Here is a 20,205-nt window from a genome sequence, read left to right as displayed (position 1 = left end):
GGACATTCCTAGCTATGCAAACATTATGATTTTAATCTTACTTTAATATGAATATGATATTTAATAGTAGAGCCTGGTAGAGACAGTGTGCTTGTATTTAAGTTTTAGTGAATGAACTGAAGTTTAAGTTCATTAGCATCCTACTTATCAGTCTCTTATTTAAAATCATCAAGTATCTGCTATTCTGGTGTCATTCAAATTAAGTTAATAAACACAGTTCGGTCAATATGTGGGAATGATCCTCTACCTTGTGTGTCTGGTATGCGTAATTAGTATCTAGAAACATTTTTGCTCACTTGAAGTCAGTTTTATTGACACATCAGAAAAGATATCCCAATATTAATTCTAGACTAGGCTGCACTTGGGATATTTATTCTAGTTTTGAATTGAACACTTAACAAAACGGTTTTTGACCTTTAAAGGAGTCTGCCTTGTTTTCTGAGACTGTTTTTCAGACCAAAGCAAACAGTAATGCTGTGATGAAAGTGTCACCACAACTTTTCGTGTTGTCTGAATTAATTAACTTTTATTCACCTAAATTGCATGAGTCTTGAAAGTTATGAATACTCTCATGTATTTTCATGCACAAGAATGTTATTCTTTTTGTTTAACCTTTTGCTTTTTCCTAAGCTTTTCCTAACAGCATTCTGTACCATACTCTGGCAGCAACTCGTATTGAGTAGTGGTAAATTGCCATAACTGTAATAAAGGAAAATTGTCTGGGTAAAACACATCTCAGTTCTTGTCTTAGAGAAGTCAATGCATTTCTATATGAAAGTCTGAAAGCAACTGAGAAAACAACCAAATTAAAACACAAATAAAATTAAATTAAAAAACCCCAAATACTTGGGATGTTACTCACACTTCTAGAAAAAAACTATTAACATATTGTTGTTGATGCCCAATGGTGTAATTAAATGTTGTGCCCAGCTCTCGGAAGATACATAATCATTTAATTTTATTTTCATGAAAAAGTCCAGTATACTGTCCTAAAATTATCTCTTCAGATTCTTCAAAGTTCTTCCCAGACTATGATTTTCGAGTTTCTTTTATAATAGGAATTACTCTCAGCTTAAACCATTCCTTTGCCCTGACTGAGTTAGGCAAGAGTTTTGTTGTCGTACCCTGGGAAAAGGACTGTTTTTAGAACATTTCAGTACTGTGGGCAGTGCATGCAAGGTGACTGCCTTTGTTTTCATTCAAGATCCTATTTAAAGAATAAGCAATCCTTGATCAGACCTGGTGGATTTCCTGGAAGATAGTAGAAAGAATTTCCTGGTATAATTACATATTCTCCCTAGAGTGAAGCAGATTTCTTAGGCTCATTTGCTACTTCACATTCCTTAGCCTACATTCGCCTAGCATGTTTTGTTATTTTAAAAACAAGCAAACATTAAATATAGAAGAAGGTTTGGAGAACATGTAACTACTTGTATCAAGCTGGCTAGTGAAGTTCCTATGCTTTAAGGGTTGCTTGTGCTGTGATGGCTATTTTTCATATTGCTGCATGCAGTCATTTGGAAGAAAACGGCCAAATATTGCTTACCATTATCATGCAAGTAGCCTATTGGTACTGGTAAAGCAAACGTCAGTACGTATTCTACTCTGATACAATTCATATTTCAGTTTCAAAAACAAATTCATTTGTTTCTTTCTCAGTTGTTAGTCAGCATGATCCTGAAACAGGTATGTATCACAAAATATCACCTGTTAAGTTCAGTCCTGAGATCCAGAATTGCTTGTCATTTGTGAAGCACAGCAGTACTCTCTTCTGATACAGCTTTTCCCATCCCTTCCACCAAATCTGATGTTTCTTTCCCTTGTTCTTTCTTTAGAGTTAACCTGACTTTTATACCTTAGCCCACTACATGCTTTTGTCCCCCCATCTTATAGCCTCCACCTCTCAAGTGTTCCACTTGAACTGAAGAGCAAGTCCTGGCACTGCCCAGGTTGTTCCGTGCCAGTAATAAAAATACCTCTTCTTGAAAGAATATTGTAATAAAAGGAAGCAAGGAGATTGTTTTCTCTTGATAACTTAAAAAGGTAATAACTTATTTTTCAGAATCTGCATCTTTAAGCTCTAATGTAAAACTTGGTTGGACTCCAGGCAAAAGAGGAAATGGGTTATAGCAGTTGTGACTGTGTGGAGCAGATGTTTTGGTTGGACTGGCTATCAACCATCTGACTCATAATAAATTGTCAGTTCCAGTAAATTCCCAGTTTTCAATTACAGTAGGTAGGATACAAGAAAACAATGACCTTTAGATGATTTGCTTAAAGGGTTTTTGATGATTTTCATACACAAATCATACTAACTTTCTGAAAATATGAAGTGTTCTGCAAACAGAGCAACTGTAAACATTGTAGTGTGCTTTTGGATGTGAATTTAGCTTGGTATGAATGACATCTAACAAATAGTTGTTTAGACAGTGCTGATACAATTAAAAATAGGATATTTAAGTCTTGAGACTTACAGTGCCTTGAGACTTACGTGTTTAATGAGCATTTCATCTGCACTGGCTAAATAGACAAAGAGTAAATTTGAATGAAATATCATGAGTTTTCTGTTTATGCTTTCCCTGTAGAAAACAAAAACTCTTCCTCCCCTCTCAACCCCCCCCCCCCCCCCCCCCCCCCGCACACACACAAAAAGCAAAAAACCAAACTGAACTAAAGCATGAGTTGGAAAGTATGTTGTTTTTTTTTCTTTACTATGTATACTTACAGTTCCAGGGCACTATGGAACTTTTAGCTGCAAAAATCAGCTCTACAAGTTTTTTAGGAAGATAGGAAAACACAGTTCTTGAGATAGAAAATTGTTTTTAATTGTTCATATTTTTTCATGTCTGATTTGTTTTCTGTAATGAGGAAAAGATTATTTTTTGACACAGAGACACACCATAACAGGATGACAGAAAGACACCATGTAAACTGCTGTTGGATCTTTTATATTATCATATGCTAGAGATTTTTATTAGCAATCATAAGACTATTATGGAAAATCTATGTGTGCATTATCATATGCTTAGCTAATGCTCTCAGATGTTTTTTTGTTTTTTGAAACATTCAATTTTCAAACCTCAAAATTCCTGTGGCCCAGGATGTATCCTCCATTCTGTGCAAGATCAGTTTAATAATACCTTACATGAAGTCATAGGTAGAAAAAGTTCTGTGAGTATGAACCAGCACTCTACCATGGCAGTTCTAGTGTTGGATGCTAATTTTTATATGAAATTGCCATTCTTATTTTTTGTAAACGTAGAATTACTTGTTTTAATAAAATCCTTCCGCAGTAAGTGGGGTGGGTTAAACACAAATTACGAACATCAACTTGGCTGTTTGGATTATAAAAATGTTATGTGACTGGAGTTCAGCAGCCCCTTTTGTGTTCTAAAAGGGAATAGACTTGGAGAAGCAGCTGAATGTTATTCTTTCTCTTGATGCTAACTGAAAAGTAAAAAAAATAAAAATAATAAATAAAAATAGAGGTGATTGTGTTTTGCTGCTTTGTTTAAAAGTTGCCTGTTTGTTTTTGAGGGAAACAGACATGCTGAAATGGGAAAAGGGAAGACAAGACATTGCCAGTGAGAATTTGATAAGGGGTGTATAAACAGCCTTTGCCTTTGGACTCTTTGATGCAAGGGAAGGATATCAGCCCTTGTGCTGGGAAAATGTCATTCCCTACTTCTACAGACATGCATCGTTTCACCTGGTGATTAACAAGTTTGTAGAAACAACCAGAAGAAATATTACTGAAGGAGTTAAGCCGTGACTGGCACAGACAACATCAAAAAGCTCTGTTCATTTAAAAGTCTCTCTACAGTTTATCTGTTGGACATGTGTTTTTTATTTAGTTTTATAAATGACAGTTGTAACAGACATACTAAGGATAAATGCAGTTCTACCAAGCAGATCCTTGCATAAATAAAAGGAACAAAGTCTGAAAGAAATAATCACTATCATGCAAATACAAAGGGACTTCACCATAAATCTCTGGCCGTCTGAGCAACCAGGTTGAGCAACTCTCTAGTGTAACTGCATTGTGTCTTTTTAAAACCTATGGGAATGCTGTCTGTTTTTTGTTGTGTTTTTTTTTTTTTTTTTTTTTTAGCTACAATTTTAACTTTGCAGATTTAAAGGTAAAAATATACATCTACTCAAAAAGAGTTAGAGATGAATGCTAATTGCTTTATTCAGACTTGCATTGGACAGTAGCTATATGAATATAATTTGGTGATGTGCTGGCAGCAGTAGTTGTGTATTAGTTTTGTGAATGAAAAATATTATGTTGCAGTTTGTTGTTCTTAATGCACACATCAGCTTATTGCATCTCAACATGTCTAGATGCTACGTTTATTTACGTTTTTGTTTACTTTTCTGCTATGAGTTTTCATATTAAAGTAGTTATAAGTGAGTGCAGGAATACATTGTAATAATACTGTAAGGGGTAATGGATGTTGTAGTGACGTTCACTAATTAAGCATTAAGTAGATTTAGTTTTGTCCAAACTGCTTATGAAAAGCACATAGATTCTCCTTTCTACAAATAAGTAATTTGACAGGAATTACAAGAAAAAGAATGCGGTCTTGAGAGAGCTATCTATGTACATGGGAATGTACTATATATACTTATCACCTCTTGAAGAATGCCTCTTACAGGATATCTTTAATAATCAGCATATCTGTTAATATTAATAGTTCTTTTCATTTTATCAACAGTTTGCAAATTAATTGTAAAAGTTGAATTGATGCCATACTTGGCTACAGCAGTGAAACCCTGTCTGTAAACTGATGGTACCCACAATGAAAGTGGTTTATTCTCATCCTTAATACTGATATGGAGGGTTATCCTGCAACTGCACCTTAAGGCAGTGTTTCGTTCCCAACCCAACTGTGCCTGTAACCATTTTAGAGCCATTCCTAGGAGTACACTTTTCTTTCAGCTGCTAAAATTGAGCAGTACACCATGGCAGAATTTAAGAAAACACTGCCAGTTCTGTCCCATTTTTCATGCAAGACAATTAGGTTGTTTTGTTGTTTTTTAAGACCCACTCTTCCTTGCAGCTTATCACTAAGTTTCTTGGCATGTTGTGTTCTGCACGTAGTAGGTAACATGCAGCAAGTCTCTCTGGACGTTAACAGTTCCAGTCCTGCCAAAGCTTCACGTGGCACGAGATTGTCTTCCTGAAACCACTCAGCAGTTGCCTTTTTCCTCCCAGATTGGGCAGGATCTTCGAACAATGTCTTAAGTGGTTTGCATGTTCCTTCCTCCCAGCTGCGTGAATGACAGACCACACCAGGGCACGCTGTACCATGTTGATCCTGCACTGAGTGCAGATCTGCTGGGTTATCTGTTTCCTCTCATAGTTTTCCAAAACGGATAAAAACAAATGCATCTTGGCAAGTTGCTATGTACATATGCGCAAACATGTTAAGGGACTTCTGTTTGTTTGCAGCAAGTGGCACAGTATTACTTCTGCTAGGTGGAGGTGCTGGTACTGCTAATTCACAGCTCTAACACAACGTTGGGAGCTCAAATGCAGTTGTATTCAGCAGATACTCAGCTATCTGGCCTGTATGCGATTCACGAGGTGCAGAGATACCAGGTCTTATCCAGAAACAAAATGTGTTCTTCTTGATCTCAATATCATGCCTGATTGTTCTGGTGCAAAGGGAGCCTTAACTGAATGCTGAATGCATTTATACTGACTGTCCTAACACTTAGCATGGATAGATATGGATATATATATATCCATGCTAAGTGTTAGGACAGTCAGTATAAATATATATATTATATTTATAATATATAATTTTTATAATATATATAAATATATATATATGTTTTTACAATATTCTTTATTATGCATACAGTCTTCTGAAAGTAATGCAGTTTGTGGTAAGCTCAAGAACAGTGACTTCTAGACACAAATTTCTAACTGCAAAAAAAATTCTTCAAAGCAAAGGAGTTGAGTACAGCAGAACTCATGTATCATGCACTTGTCCGAAAAATAACAAATGTGAAGTCTGTGGTCCTAATTCTATGATACTCTAACATAAAATTCCTTGGCATTTGTGTCTGATCATAATAGTGAACTGAGAATTCTTACCAGTGAAATCTGCACATTTACTTAAATATGTTTTTCTGCCATCTGAAGAAGAGCTACATTACTGTACTTGCTAACTAATAAGTAATTTTATTTTGATACTTGGAATTAAGCACTGCAGAATATCTCTCAAGTAAATACAGTAAGAAATTTTCAACCTATTTTTCAGCAGTCACACTTTTGATTCCCCATTAAAGCATCTCTTAAATAAATTGGTACTTGACCGACTTGTTATCTGTAAGTTTACAAGTATTCATTTTGTTGTCTTTCTTTTGTCTTTTCTTATTTTTATGTACAGGATGTGAATGAAGATCCTGGAGAAGATGTTGCACTTCTCTCTGTTAGTTTTGAGGATGCAGAAGCTACTCAGGTTTTTCCTAAGCTGTATCTGTCTCCACGTATTGAACAGTAAGTGATACAGTTTGTTCTGGAGTGTTTTTTTATTTCATCTTTGAACTGTTCGTATCTTCCCTGAGAAATGTTGGCTGGGCGAGAAGGCTTTAAACTGTTTCAAGTTATTTGCTTACTGCAAGTGTATGTGTGTATGTGTGGTGAAGAAATGACAGACCATCATCTTGCTTGTTCTTTATCTGTGACTGGATCACATACGGATGAAGAAATGGCATCGTTGGCCACATGTAGTACCGTATTAATCCATGAAGCGTATCATGCTGAGTTTTCCTGTAGCACTATATTTTGATTGTCTCCTATGGTACAACACACTGATATCTTTTTTGAGGAGTAATATTTAATTATTTTTTCATTGAGGGATGATGCATACATGTGTATGGATAAGTTCTCTGAATATACGTAACTCCTTTGGTTAAAGAGTTGTAGAAGGCCAAGGGCTTTTTTAACTGTGTTTTATGAATTTGCATCCTTACAATATTACTTTTTTCCAGAAGAATATCTGAATATTTAATGTTAAGGTTGTTGGACAGTGCAGTTGACAAACACCATTGCTGAAAAACTTCTAACGTGGAATGAAGTCAGTCCGTTTTCATTAAATTGCTCTTCTGTTTCTGGAATTAAGAATGCCTTTAGTGCTCCTCCTATTTCAGTGCATTGTCTGTTCAAAAAAAGTAACTGCACTAGACATTTCAGGTGTTCACCAGTCAAGGAAATTTAACACAATATCAGTAATAATTTGTTTATCTGATATATAATAATTTGTTTATCTGATATAAACAGATAAATATCAGTACTAACCAGTATCTGGTCAGTACTGCAGTGACTTTCCTTTGAACTGGTGATAGCACTTCCTGGTAGAGAAGTTGAGGTTTCACTCAGCAGGGCATTGGTCTGGATATGATGGTGGGTGCCATCTAAAAAAGGAAATTCAAGGTTTGATTTAGATAAAAACAGAAGACTTCCCAATTTTTGGTTTATTTAAGAAAATGCAGATTACACGTACACATGTTAATATATGAACGCGTGAACAATATGTTTAGCAACTTCTCCATTTTCTTGTTTTTGTCTATTTGCTACCTTTTATCAACAGTTGAGAGCATAATTGTAGTTAAACGTGTAGTTATCCATCAGTGTTCCAAAGAATTCTTTTCTCAGCTGCTGTTAATGGCAGATGGGCTATCACTAGTTTCTGTTGTATTTTCAGCTCTAGTCACATGTTGACTATAAAATGTATCTTAGGCCACCCAGGCATATATATGTAAATTACCTTTGTGCTAATTAATGTATTGCTGATTTTTTCCATTTTCCAGTAGTGTCGTTAGAAAGACAGTAGCAAAGCAGAGTAACAAGATGAAAGTGCACTTTGTTTTCCATAAAATATTGCATTTTCTTTCAGTGCTTTAAAGAACATCTGATTTTAAATGTTCTGTGTTCAGCAGTATAACAGAATGATATTTGGATGGTGTTAGTACATACCTGATACATTTGATGTATTTATTGCTTTATGATTTATATCATACAAAGTCATTTTAAAATTATGCCAGTATTCCCTGAAGTTCCAAGCTATGCCCTGTCATGTTATCTGTGTATCAAACTTGGAGATACTTCACCCAGAAAGCCTGGCTCTGTTTCAGTCTGTCCTTGCTAAAAATATTCATCATGAAGTCTAGATACTGGTAATCCGTAATTACCTAAGAGCTGAGAGGGAACAAGATTGCTTACTTATGATTCCAGTTCACTGTTACTTTTCAAAGTAACCAAATGCAGTGTTAACGTCTCTTACTTCCAGTGCAAGTTGATTTGCTTGATTGTGAGCTGCCGCACTTTCCTGTATTATAGTAGCTACTTTTTATCACAGAATCATAGAATCACAAGGTTGGAAAGGACCTACAAGATCATCCAGTCCAACTGTCCTCCCATTACCATTGCTACCACACGATACTAAACCATATCTCATAGCTCCTCATCCATACGCCTCTTGAACACTGCAGGGACGGTGACTCTGCCACCTCCCCAGGCAACCATTCCAGTGCCTGACCACTCTAAGAGAAAAATAAGTTTTTCCTTATGTCTAATCTAAACCTTCTCTTGTTCTGTGAAAAAATGCATAGGTATGTTTTCAGTGTTAGTTCAGTTGAGCTATAATAACAAAGATACATTTGTCTTTTATTCTTTCCCAAATCAATCTCTGTTCTGTTTAGCAGAGGCTGACAGTCCAGATATTTAACTTTCCAATGTTTGGGAACTGAAGCAACGATGCGTATTTCTTTATACTTTTTGCCAAAAGTACAAAAAGCCTCAAAGGGCCCTGAGGATTAGTTTTAATGACTTGAGGCCATGGCATTTTGCATTTGAATTGTGTTCTGCTTATAAAAGTTCTTTCCCGCTGCTAACAATAATTGCATCTACAAGCACCATGTAAGCAAATTACTAGTGTATTTTTTTTTATGCATCAGATTTTGAGGTAGAATAATTAGTAGTTGACAGTTCCCCACATAACCTTCCCAAGTATTAAATAAAACAGGAAAAATACCAAATTCCCACAATTATTTTGTTAATACTAACTCTGTTCACCTTAGGAAGAACAAGCAAACAGGAATAGCATTGTCTTGATGTATAAGAAAACATTTGCAGATAAAAATGCCTCAGCTTTGGAGAGAAATAGGAGTAAACTGTCTGCGTAATGTGAGTTATCTCCGGCTTTCCCAGGGGTTTTCATTGCTTTTGTGCTCTACCATATAAATATGTGTTCCTACATTGCATTTTCTAAAAATGACACTTACCCACAGATCTTGTCAGCAAATTTGAGCCATAGCAATATGAATACAGTGTTTTTGTTTTGAAGTGTTATTGTAAAGCACATTTGATCTATTTTTAGTTGAATGATAAACATGGTACTAGTAAGACTGATAGCTCGTAGTCATAGACTCTCAAAGAGATTTGTGAAATCAGAGAAATGCCCATTTTTTATGGTTTGGAGCTGAGATGCTAGATTTGAAAAGGGTTGTCTTTTAGCAGGAGATAAAAATGCAGTGCAGAGGTATTGCTGCTTGTCCAGGTGTCGATACTGGTATTCCATTTACTTGATTGCAAAGAGTGTGAAGTCCAGGTCTTACAATTGAAAAACTAGCCAACAAAAAAAACCACAAAACCAGCTCATAGACAGTAGACAGACAGAGCTAATAGCAGTTGCTTTTAATGATTTTGAAAAGTAGATTCATTCAGATTGATGCATGGGATGCTGATCATACATTGTGGTTTATGTATTTATATGTGCGTGTATATATATGTATAATATATATAAATACAACCAGAAAGCCAAAAAAAAAAAAAACCAACAAAATTATGATACTACTCCGGTAGTATCATAATAACAAGCTTCTGCACGCTTTTGGAGAAAATGATGTGCTGGTAAACCTCACAGACTGGCCACCCAGCTTGAGAGGTTGGTGCTTGTCAGCATCCATGTGTGCTTAGCTGGTCCTCCGGGAGCAGAGGTGCTCACAGGATACTCCTCTTCCCCAGCTTCCAGCTGTTCTGCTTTGGGGAAAGGTTCAGAGCTGAGTGGTATCGGTACCCAAAGCTCCCCATGTGCTGATCCACTTGACCTCTTTCTCCTAGGTTAGCCACAGAGGTATTCTGAGGCTTTGCCTGCACTATTGTGTGCACTATTCTGGACTTACTACCTTTTATGTCTCTGCCATATTTCTATACATTATTCAAAAAGTCTCTCACTATAAGACCTCTTGCTTGCTCAAATTACCTTTCTCAGTGATAGAAGACTAGGTATCCCTATGGATAGGAAATTTATGATTAAAAGTCTGTTGTCTCTTTGCTTTCTGTTTGCTAAAAGTGACCAGAATCTGAATCCAGGAAATGGGAAAGAGTCTGAGCAGTTAATTTCTATATTAAAATGTTTGTCAGTGTACTATGCATTAATGTGGATCAGAAATCATATTTTTTTAATGATAAAAAACAAGTTTTAATGTCTTTTATCTTCATGGGTAGTCCATATTAATAAATAAATAAATGAATAAAAGTGGGTTTATCTTGGTTCACATTTTAAGAAAAAAGAAATAAGAGTCGAAACACTGTTGCTCAGTGGATTCTTTGTTCCCTGGATTCACAGAAATAATCCTGTAATAAACACTGTTGTCCTGGAGGGCTTTTCTCTGATAAATACATGGACGTGAATATGCTAAGAAAACCAGCTGTCAGTAGAACTTGTTTTGCTTTAATGGATCAGGCTCCATGCTTTAGGGACTGAAATGGTCATTTTTTACGAGTCTGGGAGCTGTGCCAGAGGGTTCTTCGTGACTGAGGATGGAATTCAAAGTTCGGTGACTGTGCTTAACCTTCTCATATGGACAAGGAAAAATAACAAGAAGCTAGTCTGAACATTTAGAATTTGAATGTTTCTATCTGTTTTTCCCCAATGAAAAAAAAAAAAAGAACAGAAAAGAAGATAAAACATGCATTTGCTTTGAGGTATTGTTTCCCATCTTTTTGCTGTTCTTTCTGTTGTGGTTGCTGGGAGCTGAAGGAGGAAAAGCATCCAATATTCTCCATTTATAGCACGTGCTGGATTTGTCTCTTGCTGCATTTTAGATGCAAAGATGCAGGGGCATTGTGAAGGCTTCACCTCATGCTAGTTAGTGTGCCGTAGGGGTGAGTGCATATCATTGGCTGAAGCCTACTGTCTTACAGTTAGTGGAAGTTTACTGTCTCTACATAACTGGTTGTATGTATGCCTTTTTATCTGTCTGTAGAAGACAGAAGCAAGGTCCTCTGTTTGGCAAGTTAAAATGTGTTTATTCCTCCAAATAACACTCAATTATTCCTCCAGTAACACTCATGAATTCTTTGGAACTGTTAGCAGAGAGCCAATGCAGTCCATGACTTTTTCAAATCCCAGAGCATCTTTGCAGACAAAGGAAACCAGAGTTGTAATTGATTTTGCAGGACATTATCTTCCAATAAGCCCACTTTGGTCATGCCTCTCCTTGCAGGGCCTGGCCAGTGAATTGGTAAAATCTCTCGACTGCTGTCTTTGCCATGTCCTCATCAGTCCAGTCTTCTTAAACTGTAGCCTGTTGATGCCTTGAAGTTCTATCTCATTTAATTTGTAATATGATAGCAGTGGTATTGCAATTGCCCGGATGGGGTTCAGATTACAGAGACTTCTGCAGATCTGTGTCCTTCCTGGGGTCTTGTAAGCTTACTCTTTGTAACCTGACAGATGCGTATTTTGACATGTTACAGTAATTGCTTTACATCTTAAAGGACTTTCTTGTAAAGCAGAAAAATATGTACAGAAATCTGAGTAAGAAAATACAATATCGCTCTGCTTCTAGGTGTTTTTATCTCCTACAAGAGTGATAATGGTGAGGGAAGAAAGGAAACAAAGTAATGCTTCTTTTGGATGTCACACAGTACTATTCATAAAGTTGTTCCTGAATCTTTACTGCTGCTCATATCATCAGATGTATCCTGGTACATTGAGGTTCTCAGAAGTGTTTTTAATTGGTCAGAATCACAGTATTTTAGAGGCTGGAAGGGACATCCAGAGATTATCAAGTCCAACAGTGGGGCAAATCAGGCCCCCTACAGCAGGCTGAACATATTTGCATCCAGGCGGGTCTTGAATATCTCCAGAGAAGGTCTAATTTTAGCAATGAGATTACGAATTGCTATTGTCTCTGTTACTAGCTGGACCAGTATTTAATACATCTGAAATCTGACCTTGTATTTGCAGTTGGAATTTTTTTGTTAATTGTTTTCTGGGAGTTGTTTGGATTATGTGTCCTTTACTTTGGTACTGAGAATCATTTTGGTTTCACAAAGGCACTTATGTATTTCTTGATATGTTGAGTGTTTTTGGCTTTACTGTTGCATATGCTGAAGGGTATTTCGCTGCCATTCTGAAATCCTTGATGTGTATTACTTAAGTTCCTTTCTCAGCTGTTTTCCCAGTACATTAGAGCATGCATAGCAGATTTCATCATTGTTTCCTGATAGGTTTTTATAGGGGAAATGAAGCCTGCTGAGAAGAGTATCCATGTTTGTACTAAAATATATTTGCTGCAGATGATGTTTGTTTTTTTTTTACCTAGAAATTAATAGGAATGTTTTGTATTTTAATGTAATTGTTTGTTCTACAGAACTATGTGGCCTAGCTCTGGAGTCAGTGTGAATTCTCTGAAGTGACTGCTGTAAAATTAGTTACTCTGACCAGAGATTGCAGTTGAATGGAGTCTGTGAATTGATATTTCCAAGGAATGAGACTCCAGGTAATTTATCCTTAAATGTAATCACGTAAGCAAGTTATGGAGGGTTTTTCTTGAAGCTCAAAGTTGAGTTTTTGCTGTTCAACAGTATCGGTTCCAACTGCATATTTATTACCAAAGCTGAGGAGTGGTAGCCACAGGGAGTTGATTAGAATTTGCCTTGACAGCAAATGTCACGATTAGAGAAAGGTACTTTTACTCAACCGTTTCCTCGACACGAGTTTCCTTGTGTATTTTTTGAAACTGCTATTGTTGCCATGTGTGTATTTTTCCCAGTTCTTGTAATTCAAAACCCACTGCTACGGAATATGACATTATCTTGTTACAAAATCCGCTTTACTGAAGTGGATTTTTGCACGTTTGGGATATGTGGCTTACTTTTGAATATGGTGACTAAGTCATTTGTTTTCAGAGAACTTCACTGTAATTGCAAGCTGCTGCACATTGTAGTAGTCTATCTTCAGACTTTTCCTATTCTATTATTCAAAACATTTAATAAAAAGTTAGCTACTTTCAGTGCTTCCTTCCAGATGCTAATGTTCGGTAAGTGCAAACCTCTGTACACTTAGAACTGATAAATTAAGGATTTTCAAACCAACTGCTAAAATGCATGAAACTCAGAATTAAAATAAGCCAAGGCCAGGCATGTCAGTATTCATTGCTACTGTGGTATTTTTCTTTCCCTGATCTGTGTGCTGCCTTTTCAGTGGGTACCTTGGGTGATATTGGAAGTGTGACACAAGGAGCATGTGGAGTAGCTTCAGTGCAAGGAAAGTGTGGAAGGAGGGATCAATGGGGAAGAGATCTCAGCCTCAGCTCCCCATTGTGTTTGGGATCAAAAGAACAGATCAAAATGTATCTTTTGAGATTACCACAAAGCCTTGTTCAGAGCTGGGGTGCTCTTCAGAGTTGATTTAGGGCCACGGTTGCTGTTAGAATGAAAATGCAGAGTAAGAGTTTCCTGGGCACTAAATAGCTGATGTGACTTCATTTGCGCTGACAAGGTGTTACTGGAAGAGCACTAAAGGTGGCTGGGTTGTCTTAACTTGCAGATAAGAAAGACTCTTTCTAAGCTTGGTTGTGATGGGGCATTCCTTTGTTTTATAACCAAGAGAAGTTTTCTTAGTGGGATTAACAATAGTTGGTACATATCACAAACTCAGCTGGAGTGTCTAGCTAATAATGAATATAATTTATTTGAGGTCATGCATACAACAGAGGTCATTAACATTATACCTTTTAGGAGCAAAACTGATAGTTAATGGAAATTGCTGTCATCCAGAAAGTCAAAGGCAGAGCCAGTAACAGAATACAAGTCTGTTGTTTCATGGTCCACAGCTTCTTGCACTGGAGTCCTTTTGGACTATCTAATTCTTCTGTCCTGCAATCGTGGCTAGGCTGAAAACATACTCCAACGTACATAGCTGGGGAGGGCATTTAGACACCTCTGAGAAGCAATTTTCACAACCTTTGTGTTTTTTCCTGTTCCCTTCGCATTCCTCAAATACTGTTTTTCCATGCAATTAGCATCTCACATGTTATGCTTCCTCATTCTCTTAGATCACACTTCAGCCTAACACTACAATCCTACCACTCCTACCCAGTTATTTTCCTCTAAACTTCCCCACCCTGCAGCGGAACTAAGTACCACCTAAGATTTTAGTGCTTTTCACCTCAGTCTTTTCTGACATTAATCCATTTACTTTTTCATCTTAACATCTTCTTTAAATTAGTTCCTACTTAATTATCTGTCATAGTAAGATGCTGTTTCCGTAAAATAAATTGTGTTTGATTTTTGCATCACGACTACTGGGTTTCGTTTTTCCAAGTTGTTGTCAAGAATGTGACTCATCATATTGCTGATGTCATATAAGGCTACAGTATGTCCTATTACTACTGCTGCTAGTAGTTTGTGTGGATGTTAGTTGAAGCCCTGTTTGCTTTCTGCTCTTGCACATTGGACTTGCACTGGAAATATGTATAAAAAGCATATTCCCACCTATGAAACTTGGTTTTGAATAGTCGGTTCCTTTATAGCAGATTACCCTTCAGAAATATTGAGAACTTTTTCCTGAGAGGTTATTCTTGGGGAATCCCCAAAAGTGAGGATTTGTTGAATTTGAAACTAAAACAGACATTCTGAACTTCAACTTACTTTTTAAAAAGAGTGCAGTTTGTATGCCTCTTAGAGAAGTTTTTATTGTAATGGAATGGAGATTGTGTTTTGTAGTTTCACTTCTTGGAAAACTTGTGAAGTGATTTGTGCAGAAAATGGAGACAGCTAAAAGGAAAACTGTACAGAACAGGGCTTAGTGTGACTTCTGTACATTTTATCTTTCCTTCTTTTACAACCGGCACGTCTTGGGAACAGGCTGGACCTCATTAATCTGCAACTTGGAAGAAACTCAGAAGTAGTTAGAAATTACGTCCAGGGAGTTGTGTAGTACTCAGGAAAAAATATATATGTACCTGTAGTCCTCTTCTGTATGGAAAAATGAGTGTTAACGGCTCCCTGCTGCGTTTCACTGTATATCAGTGAATTCTTTGGCTATCTTCAAGTTGCTGCAGGCTTTGGCTGAACTGTGGGACTTGTCTCTGCACCCTCATCAAATTCAAAGCCATTATCAGGGCAAGACCTGGATGCACAACATGCCACTTTGCACCTTGATTTTCACTGGGAGAAACCGTGATCGCTTGGGCAGGGAGCAGCAGTTTGAGTACTCCCCCAGGCCTTTGATCTGGGTGATTAAGAGCCAACCTCCTGTATGCTGGGAGGGATGCCTGGGCATGTTTGTTTGTTTTTGTTTTGTTGTTGTTGGGTGGGTGGGGAGGAGGAGGTTGGTGCAGTCACTGAGGTATCTACTGAATTCTGGAAAATACCTGGAAATGCTTCTGCGTGGCGGCTATCAACCCTGTCATGGAGTAACTGTGGTTTGATACCCTTCCATTTCAGTGGGTTAATAAGCTGTTCTAGTCCTTCACTGCTTCTGCAAATTGTGTTGCCACTGTGTTAATGGAAAAAGTCTGGAATATTTTATGTGTAGTTTAGCAAACATACGTGTGTGTCAAACGAGTATCGTAGGATTTTATTGCAGATCTCATGTGCGATATTTGATACATGTGTGTATTATCTGTCAAACCTCCTACAAAGAAAGGCAGATTAAATTTTGGCAGGAATTGAATCTTCAGTGTATGAAAATGTAGTTTCTTTTTTTGTTGGATATTTAAGCTAAATTCTAACAGCTTGTTTCTGGTCAGTGGCCGCTGACAGTACGTGAGGAAAGAAGCCATTTAACAATTTCAGTGCACAGAACTCTGTCAATACCAAGGTTGCACGCGCCATAGTACTGTGGAAAAACCTGTACAAATAGAGCGAAACAATTCTGCTTGCAGATATTTGCTGTTTAAGCCAATAAAAGAGCTGTGCTCTTCTGTGTGGTTGGTGATGTCAGGCTCTACTTGCTGGAGGCAGCTGTGCTACAGCAATGCTTTTCTGACCTTAAATAGCCTATATGCTGGATAATGCAAGCACACAAATATAAATACAGGGCACATAAGGACATAAGGAGGCCAGAAGAGCCATGAGGCCCCTTCCCTCCTCTGAATTAGTCAGTGTCTTCCTCGGTTTTATTTTCTTCTGGGATTTGTCCAAGATATTTACAAAACCGTTTATACTAATTGTTCCCTTGTGTTCCCTCAGTACTGTTTATTCCATATGTTAAGTACTGCGTGCAAGGCAATTCTGCTTTTTACTGTGGCTGCTGTTCTCTTTCCTTTCCTTTCTTTGTTTTTGCATTTGATAATAACCCAAACAGCTGTGTAACATTTGTCTGTCTTGGAAGGTTGCATACCTCAGTAGCAGCCCATTGCTCTTCTTCACCTCTCCTTTCTAGAGAAAGTAGTGCTCTGCTGATATAATTTGAGGAGGTAATTCCTTTAGGCCATATTTTTGGTTGGCTTCCCAGATATTTTTTGTTTTTCTTGCACTCCGTAATGTTAAAATGGTTAGATGGCATGTACATGTATTTACACAGTGATCGTGTTAACTTTTTCCATTGCTTAAAAGACAGTCTGTATTTCGTTTGTAGCCATAATGAAGATTTTAACTTGATTCCAACCACCTCAAATCCTTTTATTTTCTGTTTTATACTCTATTTTTGTTCACACACCTACTATTCAAGTTTTCCTCACTGGCTGCTGCTGTTTTTTTAATCCTCTAAGTTCCGTCTTTGTGTTCTGTTTTCCCTTTTGGCCATTTCTCTTTAACTCTGCACAGATCTCTGGAAATGTTTTTATATTTTTAAGCAGTATCTATCTCTGTCACTTTGCATGTCTGGTAGAACTTTTTCCTGCAGCTGGCACAGAAACTGCAAAGAGAAGTGAGTGATGAGCGTACATCGGGACAAAGGAAGTCTTATCTAAAGTTTAGGCATTCTTTGATCAGTAAAAATCCAAGGACCCTTTTCATTGTGTGATAGGTGGAATCAGAGCATGATCACAACAATCTTTTTGCATTGTCTTAAATTTCAGCGCCTTTGTTCTCTATTTATTTTTAAACAGTCTAACATTATTTTACAACACTTAAAAATGTGTATTTTACTTTTTTCTTTTTTTTTTCTTCAACATTGTTTCTCTTTAAAATGAACTCTGACTCATCCCGTCCAGCTTCCTGCTTGGCATGGGATATTTGCCAGCGCTAGGTCAGGTTTTGTATAGCTCGGCCTTTGTCTAGCCTAGTCTTGGAGTCTTGGACACTTCCCGCAGAGGATATCCCACAGCCTCTCTGAGGAACCATCCTGCTGCTTGCCTGCCCTCCTTAGAGGAGACATTCCTCCGGAGGTCGGTCTCAGCATCCCAAGGTTTCACTTGGCCCAGTCCTGGGGATTATAAAGATCCCTTTGGACTGAAGCTGTGCTGTTTGTCTTCACAGTGTCATACAGTGTCATAGTACAATGCCATTTACCAGGATATTACCATAGAACAGCCTTTCTTCTTCACTTCATCCATGAGCTACCATTCTTACATTCTAACTCCAAATCAAGAGTCAACTCCACCTGCTTCCCTCGTAAATTTTGCTTTCTTTAGTTAGTCTCAGCATGCTTCTCTGTGCTGATTGTGGCAGTGTAATTGGCCTTGCTGAGTACTTTGTGTCCAATGGAGTGCACTTAAAATGCTAGAAAAAAGGAGTTTCTTTGTTTTACTAATGCTGTGAAAGTCTGGCATTCTATTTTTGTTCCTCTCCCAACCTGTTCAGCATATTTTATTTAATAGTTTAATGGTAGAGTCTAGATGCAACCACCCATGTTACATCAGACTGTGCAATTGGAATGTTGTTTACTTTTCACCAAGGCAACTCCCTGTTTTTTGTTAATTAACATCTAGCAAGGTCCTACAGCTGACTCCCTTTAAAGTCAAGAATGTAGGGGTGTTCAGAATTTATAGGCACACAGTGTTGAGGCCTTGTAGAAGCAATGTGTTCTATGCAACTGGCCCATTAAAGGAGGTGGTTTTGAAAGGATTTTCTATTTTGGTTTGGTTTCATTCTAATATATCTTTATTTTCTGATACTCTTCTTGTTTTACCTTGGACAATTTACACTTGTGCTACATGTGCATAGTCCTGTAATACCTGGTGCCATTACATGATTCTCTTAAACAACAGCGTGAAAATGAGATGACTTGTGGAGAAGTCTTTTACAACAGTAATCAATTGCAGTTCTTTTGGGAGTTAAGGAGAACTTGCATGTTTAGAATAGTCAAATTTTCAGCTGTGGATAATGTTTTATTTGTAAATATCCTTTCTTTTTAAAATTATTTCTGAGAAGACATGCCTCAAATGTCTGTTACAACCAGAATATCAGAGATTTTTTGTTAGGCCTAGACAAAATGTGTAAAGATTGACATTAAATTGTTCAAGTAATGTATACGCACCATTTTCTCTGTGCTATTCCACTGACAAAATGTTTTCCAGTCCTTTACTGGTTTTTGTTTGTTGATCTGCAGATCTGTAAAGTTTTGCACAAATTTTAACATGTTTGTACTGGCGTCCTGCTGGGATAACTTAATACCTAATATCATCACTATGTGTGAATATGTCGTTGTATTTCTGAAAGAGTTGATTAATAGGAAACTAGAACCAAGTAGAGACTCCCTTAGACTAATGTCAGTTTGGACCAAATAAAAGTAGATAGGCTTAGAAATGTTGTCTCTTTCTTCTGTGGTCAAATGTTGGGCCTAAGGTGTCTTCCTGCTTAGTGATGGTCCTTAATCACCGCCCTGCCTTAGCTGTATAGGCTGTCTGGAGGCTATATGCATTTGTGTGCATTGACATGTGATGCAGTTTCTCTAGCATCTTCACTGTAGTTCTTCAAGCGGTGTTATTTAAGAGAATGAAATAAAATATTCAGTACATACAGAAGTATGTCTTCCACCATGAAAAAGATATTTTTAATGGTTGAGTATATTTTTGAGCCTTGACCCCTGCCAGAATATGTCAGTAATGTAGGGATAAATAGATAGTGCAATTGGCAGTCTGGTTATAATTGTACATTAAGGCAAGCAGAAAAGCCTTTTCATTTACTTCGGTCTTAAAAATCTGTAAAAAATACTGGATTCTATTCTAAGAACCAATAGTAGGTAAATAATGTTCTGTCCAAAACATGTCAATTACTGACTATTATGTTTGTTTTTGTAGATTTTTGAAAATGCTTTTGTTGTAGGAGGACATCTTGGCAGAGCTTCACATATGTGGTTAACTGATTGCTGAGCCACAAGTAAATAATACTGTACAGTTAAGCATTTCTTCCTGCATCACCAATTTCTGTTCTCTTGGGCAACAGGAGTTCAAATCTGGGCAAAGATGACAGGCATAAACCTGTCTGATTGGATTAATAACATAGAAACTGTTGCTATCCTCCAAAGGAATATTTTAAAGTTGGTCTTGTGGTAAGTTTCTCAACACAGATTTTGATTTTATTAGACCAGCAAATAAATAGGTGAATAACTTAAGAATCCTTAAGGACAAAAGGAGAGAATCTGTTTCCTGTTTTCAGGCTAAGCAGAATGGAATACTACTAAAGGAGGTCAGAAAAAAGGTGTGGAAACCTAGTAGGCAGTAATGATTCAAAGATGGCTTCCAATATGTTGAATTTTGGGAGAGTTCTTTTGCTAGTCAGTTGGATATTGTAATAAGGAAAATGTTTGTTTTTTTACATTTCTTTAATCATAAACTTGGTGTTGCATGTGGAAACATATAGTTTGTTAGTGTGTTGCTAGGAGAAATTACCTCAAATTGCCCCTTTATCATAACCTTGCAAAAAGCCCAAGTAGCTGTTCAACATAGTAGTATCTCTATTGTGGATTGTACCATTAAACTGAATTCAGTTATCTAAAATTAAATTTATTT

At 37.1% G+C, this 20,205-nt stretch overlaps 1 protein-coding gene across 6 annotated transcripts in view; it reads left to right on the top strand.

Annotated features, from left to right (window-relative positions):
• BABAM2 (BRISC and BRCA1 A complex member 2) overlaps positions 1 to 20,205 on the top strand; it is a 151,388-nt gene that overhangs the window by 70,343 nt on the left and 60,840 nt on the right. For all 6 annotated transcript variants that reach the window (XR_014943879.1, XM_085541209.1, XM_085541208.1 and 3 more), the window contains exon 7: positions 6,402 to 6,511. Coding sequence is in view for 5 of the 6 variants with exons in the window: in XM_085541209.1 (XP_085397335.1) it covers positions 6,402 to 6,511 (110 nt within the window). In the remaining variant the exon portion in view is untranslated. The remainder of the gene's footprint in view (positions 1 to 6,401; positions 6,512 to 20,205) is intronic.

The sequence above is a fragment of the Coturnix japonica genome, chromosome 3 (assembly GCF_054131305.1).
Source record: "Coturnix japonica strain WE chromosome 3, WE-NBRP24, whole genome shotgun sequence".
Lineage (NCBI taxonomy): Eukaryota > Metazoa > Chordata > Aves > Galliformes > Phasianidae > Coturnix > Coturnix japonica.
Note: the sequence above shows the minus strand (reverse complement) of the source record. Positions and strands in the feature narration are given on the sequence as shown.